The sequence below is a fragment of the Amphibalanus amphitrite genome, unplaced genomic scaffold (genome assembly GCF_019059575.1).
Source record: "Amphibalanus amphitrite isolate SeventyFive unplaced genomic scaffold, NRLGWU_Aamphi_draft 000764F_arrow, whole genome shotgun sequence".
NCBI classification, from domain to species: Eukaryota; Metazoa; Arthropoda; class Thecostraca; order Balanomorpha; family Balanidae; genus Amphibalanus; species Amphibalanus amphitrite.
Window position 1 is genome coordinate 74,318 of NW_024882258.1, and position 9,661 is coordinate 83,978.

At 44.2% G+C, this 9,661-nt stretch overlaps 1 protein-coding gene across 4 annotated transcripts in view; it reads right to left on the minus strand.

Moving 5' to 3' along the window:
* LOC122365800 (fibronectin type III domain-containing protein 1-like) overlaps positions 1 to 9,457 on the minus strand; it is a 36,824-nt gene extending 27,367 nt beyond the window's left edge. For 2 of the 4 annotated variants that reach the window (XM_043337338.1, XM_043337339.1), the window contains exon 1: positions 9,423 to 9,457. Coding sequence is in view for 2 of the 4 variants with exons in the window: in XM_043337337.1 (XP_043193272.1) it covers positions 43 to 177; positions 1,932 to 2,031; positions 3,836 to 3,867; positions 4,124 to 4,191; positions 5,327 to 5,400 (409 nt within the window). In the remaining 2 variants the exon portion in view is untranslated. Of the gene's footprint in view, positions 1 to 42; positions 178 to 1,931; positions 2,032 to 3,835; positions 3,868 to 4,123; positions 4,192 to 5,326; positions 5,551 to 9,422 lie in introns of those variants that run through there. The other 2 variants (XM_043337337.1, XM_043337336.1) reach the window with 2 other exon arrangements.
* Positions 9,458 to 9,661: the final 204 nt, after the last annotated feature.

Consider the following 9,661-nt stretch of genomic DNA (forward strand, 5'->3'; position numbering starts at 1 on the left):
TAGCCTTCTATAAAAAACCGTTACGGCTGTACGGCTCTTTACCTTGCGAACTTCCAGCTTCGCTGTCGTCACCCTGCGTTGGGTTTCCTTGCTCAGGCAACAGCGACACAAAACTCGGCATTCGCAAGAGCCGGTTCGGACTTGAACATCTTGAAGTATTGTCTGTGGTAGGTGGCACTGAAAAAGATCGCCAGTGAGCGTAACGTAACAAATGTAACAAAACAAGCCAATGTTTAACGCACTGAACTTCATCATTGGTCCTGTGCGTCGCCAGGGCCCTCTACGTCACCAGGGCCCCTTTATACCACCTTTGGTTCTATGAGTCACCATGAACCCTATGTATCGCCACTCGCCAGGGTCCCTCTGTGTCGTCAGGGCCCTCTGCGTCGTTAGGAGCCCTCTGCGTCGTCAGAGACCCTTTGCGTCAACAGAACCTCTGCAGACCCTCTGCGCCGTCATTGGCGATGAAGAGGGCCTCTGGAAACACAGAGACCCCTGGAAATGCGGAGGGCCCCTAGCGACACAGAGGGCCCTAGTGATACAGAGGTTTGTGTTAAGTGTTCCCGTTGAGCTATTGGCGGACCCTACCACCCGTTGGGGGGGGGGGGGTATCGACTATCGGCCCCCCCCCTCAGATCTCGGAAAGTTACTGTATCAGGTTGTGATAAACAGCTATGAGATTTGGGACGAGACTGTATTTACTGAATGGATCATAAGTGAGATTATTTTAGTATCACGAGCTATTTCGTGTTTCACACTATTTCGTGAGGCTCCGCCCGGAGGGCGGGTCCACGATACAGTTACCAACAGATTTTGAAAATTCAAACGGCGTTCGGTACCACCACCAGGGAACTACCTCGTGACAAAGTTTTGTTGACCTTAGTGCAACTGATGACGTCACATGTCAAGTCAAAAGTCGCATTTTTCACCGAGTACGGACCTTCTACAGACATGTGCAATTGCATGGATCCGAGAAAATGGATCTGGGATCTGATCCCACGGATCCTGATCTCGGATCCAACGGGATAATAGATCTAGCTCTTAAATTAATTGACAGATCCATACGGATCATAGATCCGGTTATATTTTTCTTGAGATCCAGTGAGATCACAGATCCTCATTTAATTTTTGACAACACACAAATCCCCCAAAATCACTTGTTCCAACTCACAAACGTTCTGTTTTAGTGATTTTATGAGATTGAACGTCATAATATTGTTTTGTCGCACTTATTGACATACAAAAACTTGGAAACCTGGTTTCAAATGTTTTGCATGGCGGGACTTAGATCACTTAGATCATAGATCCACATTCTTGGTTTATCGTCAGATCCTATGATTTCATGCACCCAGGGTACATTTTCACGCCGGATCCGGTGGGATCATAGATCCTAACCTGCAGTTTGCTTCGAGATCCACTGTGATCATAGATCCATCACTCGGATCCATGCACATGTCTGCGTTATAACATCGAATAAAAGGCATATTATTGAAAATCATCGGTGCAGCGTTGGTCGCCCAATACATATGCTGCTTATGAGGTCACTGATGCCAGGTCAGGTCACTGAGGTCAAGTCACAAAGAGTCACAATATAGATTCAACTATACTAGGGTCGTGTGACACATGTTTTATGGCCAATTTTACATTTCAAATAAATGGTGTGAGTTACACGACCATTATGGCCTGGCCGGTCCGGAGTGAGAGCTGGGCCGCGCTTCGAGTAGGAGTGCTGGCTGATGTAGTGATGGTGCGCACATTGTGACTGCGACTGTCCCAAGCAAGGACACAATTTGCTGGCTTTTTCGCTATCCGCAATACACTTTAGGGTAGGGCGAAATCGGGCTATCTGTCCTCCGTCCTCGACCACGTTCAGTAAAAAGGGCATCATCCCGTTAGAAATAGACAAGAACAAAAGACCTTATCATCAGTACCTCTAGAAGAGTCGCTTCCACAGTCGTCCTGCTGATAGGAAGAAGATTCAGCCGGGCGTGCTGAACACTTTGCATGTTCAGACAGTAGGCGCTGCAGGTCCTGCGAATGAGAATGCAAATGAGTGTGGGCTTAAGGAAAATGTTGTTCACGTAACATTCGACATATGCAGTCAACTAGTTAGTTTTTTTTTTTAGTATGCCCCTCAATGTAAACGTCTCTTTGAACACAGCACGAGAATTGCTAGCTGAATTACTGAGAAAACTGGTTAGCGCACATTGTATTGTAGTCACGAATAATATTTTCAAAATAAGTTTTGAACACCGACGATTTAACGTTATGTTAACCCGCGCCCCACTGGGGTCTGCGTATAACATGCCCTACTGGGGGGGGGGGGGCTCTTCATAGCCCCCCTCCTAACTCCGAAACTACTGGGCCGATCGTCAAAATTCAAACGGCGTCTGATAGCCCCGGAAAAACTGTCGAGCGAAACCTAATTTCATTGACCTCGAGGTCACCGATGACGTCACAGGTCAGGTTATAGTAAAAATTATAAGCATTTTGGCTTGTTCACATTTTGGGCTCTGGCCGCCGTCTTACAAGTCAGATCAGGCTCATTTTTGGTTTACACAATCGTAAACAGATGCTCTAGATACCCTGAGGGTACCAAACTTGTACTTTGATTTTCAGGTCAGGGTCAGGTCATCACAGTTCACGGAAATATCATATCATGCGTCGGTCACGTGACACATGTTTTATGGTCCACTTAGGCCATATATTTCGAATTTGATGTCGTCAGTGTCATTCGAGGTCATTTTGAGTCGAATATAGCTTAGGTCAGGTCACTTTCAGGTCAAAAAAGGTCAAATTTTGAAGTTAAAATTTTTCAACAAAAAAGGCGTCTATTGGATGCGGTTTGAGCTCAAGAACACAATGGTGCTATTTAAATTGTTGTACGATGTCAAATGCGTACTGAAACATTGATTTGAAAAATTAATAATTGTGATTTTTTGCAATAATGCGTATAACTTGGCCATTTTTAAAGATATTTAGCTAAAACTTGGTAGTTAGTGATAAGCATGCATCCTATCACATATATTCCGATTTTTTCGAAAAGTCAAAAAAAAATTGAGAAAGTATAAAAATATAAATTTTGAACTTAATGATATAAAATTTTCAAAATTTTCGAAATTTTGACAATCCGAGAAAGCAGTTTGATAGCGCAGTCTGTTCTGAGTCCTTTCATGCAAAGAAATTGGATCTTAAAAATTTAGCTCTTGGGGGCGATTGCCGTGGTTCAATGTTTTGCGTCGAAATCGGCCGAACATGACGTCACTCTGACGTCATTTCCGGCCAACCTATGGTAGCTACGAGGTTCATATTTTGACACAAGGTGTCAAATTGATGCAGCCGAAGGTACTGAAAGTTTGGAGTCGATACGTCAAGCCGTTTGGAAGTTATTGCAGAAAAACGGGAGGGGGCTATGAATAGCCCCCCCCCCCCCAGTGGGGCGCGGGTTAATCGCCATGCAATTAGTTCAGACATAATTCCTGAGAAGTCGTCTATCCCTGTAGGTATTGGCAAATACGAGCTACGAGTCTGTGAAATAGTAAATAATTTTGATGAAATTGATCGTCTGTGAAATCTGGTCAAATCAATGTGCGCCAACCAGTTTTCTCAGTAATTCAGCTAGCAATTATCGTGCTGTGTTAAAAAAAAAACGTTTACAGTGAGGGGCAAACTTAAAAAAACGAACTATAGGAAAATGCAAGAACAGCTAGAAAAGCATTAAAAACTGTGGATCATGAAAAAAGATTAGGAAACACAATTTATAAATTGACATCAGTCTTGCCAGTAAACCCTTGCTAAACCCACGTCAACAGGAAAAAGAGATTCATGCAGGTACCTGAGTGAGCTGAGAAGATGGATTATAGCGGGCTGAAAAGGAATGAATGAACATGGATTAGGCATGGTAAGGAAGAAACTCATCCGGAATAAACATGTATGTAGAGGCAAAAAGCGGAGCGAAAACAGCACAGGACATTTTATAATTATAGCAAACACAAAAAATTCAATTTGCAAAAAAAAATCAAATATATATATCATATTGCCACGTGTGGCTGGCAGCGTATCGCTGAAACGCCGCCTCTATTTCTTAAATGTAATCCTCGTGAAACTCCTATCATTTACTTACACTGACGATAGAGCGCAGACAGTAAGGTAGCTTTGCGGATTTTGCTGATTGGGTACCATATCGGGGTTCTGAAATAAGGGAAAGAAGATATTTTCAAACATCATTTGCTACACGTAGAAGTTCGTAATTTCATGATATAACCAGATATATTAAAACCAACACTAAAACCTGAAACATACAAAAACCAAAACTTCCAATATAATGCAATGAAATGGCATGAAACTCTGAGACACTTAGCAAAAATCATATCGCAGAGAAGTGTTCAGAGCTTAGAACAAGAAGCAATACTATAAAAGTAATGTTAACCCTCGCCCGTACAGGGGTGGGGGGTCGAACGGTCCCTCCCCCCCCCCAGTTTTTCGCGAATACCTCGCGTAAAAAGCAGCTGATCGCGACGAAACTTTCAGTAGCCTCCAGTCAAACAATTTTACACCTACTCTGAAAATTTCATGACCCTGAACCAAATGACCTTTGACCTGTGACCTACTTTTTGAGGCCATGTTTGGTCGGAATCTCGCATTAGCCGCGCGTTTGCAGTTTCCGTGGTTTCAACTTTCAAGCGTTGAAACATGTGATATGATATTGGTCCCATCCATTAGGGTGGGTGTCAAGGTCACCTCGGAGTCAGGTCAGGACATTGACTTTTGATGACCTCGGTTCACTTTTTCGAGTTTTACATGTATCTAGGCTAGTTTTTGGAGCTGAATTCGAATTTGGCAAGCATTTGAACATTTAAGTAGTTTTGGTGCCTTCGTAACATGTTACGAAGCTGTCAAAGGCGGTTGACACCTACTACGCATACCCGGCAGGACCCCTACTGGATGACCTGACCTGACCTGATCCGACCTGGCCTTAAATGCATGAAGACATCTCTGCGATCAAAACTAACATGATATTCGTGATCAGCACTCGAAAAAACCATAGCAGCCACACTTAGCGCCATTCTAACAGGTCCTGATTTTCCCGACTTTTGGGTCATTGACCTGACCTGGAAGGTCAACTGATGAGCTAGGACCTTAAAATTGGGAAGCATCGGCTTCCCCTCGTCACGGGCAGCACGCTCGTTTTTCCGCGAAGCTCTAGCTCGATTAGGGACCAAACGGCAAGTGGGGGTCCAACGGACACCACCCCCCCCCCCTTTATACGGTCGCGGCTGGAAAAACACGAATACGGGCGAGGGTTGATAAAAACTGCTTGTCTTACCTGAGTGAACCGATACCGACCCGGGCCTGCTTGCGTTGGAAATCTATCTGAAAGATTTCTCTGGGCTGGTCCATGACAGCAAGCACCTACAATGCAACAAGATAGGTAGGTAACCCAACAGTGTTCAGGTGAAAAATTCATCATATTAGAAAACAAGTAAGACAGGGAACAAATGATCCTTAATCTTCTAATGCAGAGTGATACCTATCAATAGTTGCCAGGCTATTTAATTCATAAAACACTCATGAATTGTCCTGTCAGACTGTGACAATTTGTGAGCACCAAGGCGAAGGGTCCATCTCCATTGACATGCTCCGATAGGTAGTTTCAACTTCTTGAAAGATCGCGACTCCAGACTGCCAGGGCGGTGTTTCACGGCCCCGCGCTACAGCGCGCTACGCGTAGCGGTGTATTGGGTTTCCATGGAAACATAAACAAACTCGAACGCTCGCAACGCTGCAGGGTCGCGGCGCAGGGGCGTAACCACCTTGGCGGACAGTGCGGAAAGTCCGTACCATTTTTATGGGCGCCCCCCCCCCCCGTCTGTCATTTTCTAAGTACCTATATATTTGCCGCAAACGGTGCACCACCTCTGAGAAACGTTACACAAACGGCTCTCTCTCTCTCTCTCTCTCTCTCTCTCTCTCTCTCTCTCTCTCTCTCTCTCGCTACCCACGCGCCCCTTTAATCGGTTGGAGGCGCCCCTATAAGCTTCACAGGCTTTCACATGTAGGCACCCCTCTTACTCACCCCATTCCCTCAGGCAATGGCGCCCCCTTGAGGGATGGCGCCCCCTTTAAGTTTGTCCGCACCATTTTTTTTTTAGAGTGGTTACGCCCCTGTCGCGGCGATTTCGTCGCAAACGCCAATAACCAAACACTGCACCAACATTGTAGCGCAGTGTAGCGCGCTGTAGCGCGTGCCAAGAAACACCGCCCAGTTGTCAGTTGCTGCAAGCAAGCAGCAAAAAAATAAAATGGCTTGAGAGTATGCTGTGCAGAGGAAGATATACCTATCCATTTTTTTTTTTTTTTGGTGAAATGGTATAACTTCTGTCCTGGTCCACCATGTTACTATTGAGTCAAAGTTCATCTTTTTGCATCGACAGACGTGCAACGGCGACGTGGGTGTCATGCGCTGTTATTACACCGCAAACAGTGGCGCAGTTAAGGGGGGCAGTAGCGGCGGAACACCTTCAATTAAGGGGGGGGGGCACTGCCGACTTTTGGTCCCATTCTTTCCATGCAACGCCCATAGGGCTAATGTTAAAATGCCAAAATCAAAGGGGGCACGGTGCCCCGGTGCCCTCCCCGTTCCGCCGCCTATGGGAGGGGGGTTATAAAGGGGTGAGATCTCACCCCCGTCTCTTATCCTATAGGGGCCCGCCGTCGATTCGAACTGTAACGTTATGCAGGCTGACAATTTATTTACCCCCCTCCAAAAAAATCAGGTCAGGTTTCAGAAGACCCATCATAGGACTGAAAAACAGTTTTGAGGCCTGATAGTCCCCCTTTAGGATTTATAGTCCAATTATATGTTGAAGAGGGTACATCCAAGGCCCGAATAAACCAATCCAAAGCATGAGAGAGCCTGCTCCAGGGCACAAGAGGGTCCATCACAAGAATGAAAAGGCCCATTCCATGTCTGAGGGGCCAATCTACGGCCCATCAAGGCATGTAAGAGCTCACTCCAGGTCAGATAAAGCCCCTCCCAGACCTGAAAGGTCCCACCACAGACATGGTCCCCGGACTCCCATGCATGCCTGAAGGGCCAATCTCAGGGCTAAATGGCATCCCATCTCAGGCCTGAGAAGATCCATCCAAGGCCTGAATGGGCCCATTACAGGCCTGAGGACCATTTTAGACCTCAGGGGTCCATGTCAGGCCTGAGAGGGCCCAGTTCAGGCGTGAGAGGACCCATTTCAGGCCTGAAAGGGCCCATTTTAAACCCAGTGATAGACAGTTTAAAGCATACCTATATAATCCATTATTAAATTTTTGGAGGCCCAATCTGTCAGAGTCCCTTCCATTGGCTATGTCACCCTCACTCCCAGCACTCTGGCTGCACCGGCGCCACTGACCACAAATTACGTTAAACACCGCAAAAGTTGGGAACTGCCCTTGTAAACAGGTACCTAATACCTATACACTGTCACCTGACATTAAATGCAACTCAGTTAAACTCTGGTGACCAATACTTATCATATTTTATATTTTGGTACAAAACATACATTTATTAGTAACACAAAAACATATTTATTACACTGAAAATTATCTTCCATGTACCTACAAGGACCCTGTTCAAAGCCAAAAGCTGGGCTTTTGCCCCCAAACCCAAAAGGCTTGTTCATTATGCGTAAAAGCAAATCTTGTCACCAACTCCAAAAGTGACTTATCACTAAAGTTAGCTCAAAAAAGCAATGTCACAAGTCCAAAAATTATTTGTCGCTGAGCCCACAAGCTCCTTTTGTTCCTAAAATCCAAAACTATTTTCCACTAGGACCAAAAGCAAATTTTGACCCGAAACCCAAAACCGACTTGTCGCTAAACCAAAAAGCGACATTTGCTTAAAGTCAAAAATATTTTTTGCTAAGCCGAAAAGCTGAAAAATCCAAAAGCCATTTTCCGCTATGCCGCTAGAAAATCTGACTCTAGATCCAAAAGCGAGTTGTTGCTTAACTCAACATCGACATTTATCTAAATTAAAAAAAATATGTATATTTGTTGCAAGTAAAAAAGCTGCTTCAGTCGCCAAAATCCAAAAGCGACTTTTTGCTATGCTCAAAAGCAAATTTTAACCCTAACCCCAAAATTGAGCTGTCGCTAACCCCAACGACATTTGCTCAAAGTTAAAAAATAATTTATCGCCAAGCCCAAAAGCTGCTTCAAAGTTCAAAATATAAAATCCAAAAGCGACTTTTCACTAGGCGTAAAAGCAAAGTTCAATTTTGTCCTTGTCACTAAGCCCAAGTGGCTTGCTGATGGGTCAAGAACTGACTTTAAGCCCAAAACCTTGCGAGCCCAAAAAAGCGAGTTTGTGCTATATCAAACACCAAGTATTTTACCTATTCAAGCACTGGAGGGAGCTCCAGTAGGTATCAAACAAACCAATAGGTACATCAAATCAAGTTTGATGAAGCATCCCAATCTCGATAGGACAGATCTACCAGGCCATCCTATTGCCTCATCCAATCCCATTTATCAGTATCAGATATCAGTTGGGGAAACTACGAGGAGCCAAACAAAAATTGGATTAGCCAATCAACGGCTGGAGTGGGCGGGGCGATGACCATATATGGTCATAAAATCAGCGATACCGCAAGTACCGGCTTGTTATACCTTTTTTCACCCTTAGTAGCGGGGGCCGCATTCATGCCCATATATGGTCATCAAAAGTCCATTTATTGACCAATCAATTTCTTGACTTTCGCCTCGTAGTTTCCCCAACTGATATGGTATTGGTAGAGCAGATGTCACACAAAGGTTTTCCAACCAAGGAAAGGCGCTATACTTAGAGATGCTTCTTTCTAACAAAACCATAAACAAACTTAGCCTAACCTGACCTAGCCTTACCTACAACCTACAAATCTACAGTGCCTCTCCTTGGTTGGAAAACCTTTGTGACGTCTGCTCTACAAAACTAACAGGCTCTATACCTGGATACCACAAAAGACAATACGAAAGATTGCACCAGGATTCCACAAATTACAAATATGCAACAGCACTTTGATTTATTTTTTTTATTGCAGTCATTCTTACCTACAAGTTACGAGCCATTCTTATTTCGTTTTACTATTGTATTATAATTTTCTTATAACATTCATAAACCACCTTTGTAAATAGGTACACCCAAAGAAATATTTTCCATGTTACATCTATGATTATTTGTAGATCATTCCAGCCGATAGGTAGGTATTTAACCACTGCCGAGACCAAAGCGGCGCGGGCAGTTGCCCCAAGTAAAAACAAAAGAAAAGGTGAGGATAATGTGAATTTGAGTCTTAAAAGTCATAAATGGTTTTAATGCAAGACATCATTCTGTACCCAGAACATTCAATACTCAAAACAATTATCATTTTGATTAATAGACAACTCACCGTCGAAATCGCAGTCGTCCCGCGCGAATGGCGGACTGGTAGTTGATAGAGCTGGACACCAGTACTTCTGGATGGGCGTGTTGTCATTTCAAGGTGCCTATTTACTACCTATTTAAAAACGCTAGGTATGAATTTGTTATTATTTAATCTACCTGCCACCCAAAACCGAAAACATCAAAATATTTGCAATTGTACATGCAAAATACCTACCCATTCCATCATCACAAAGTACCATCTCT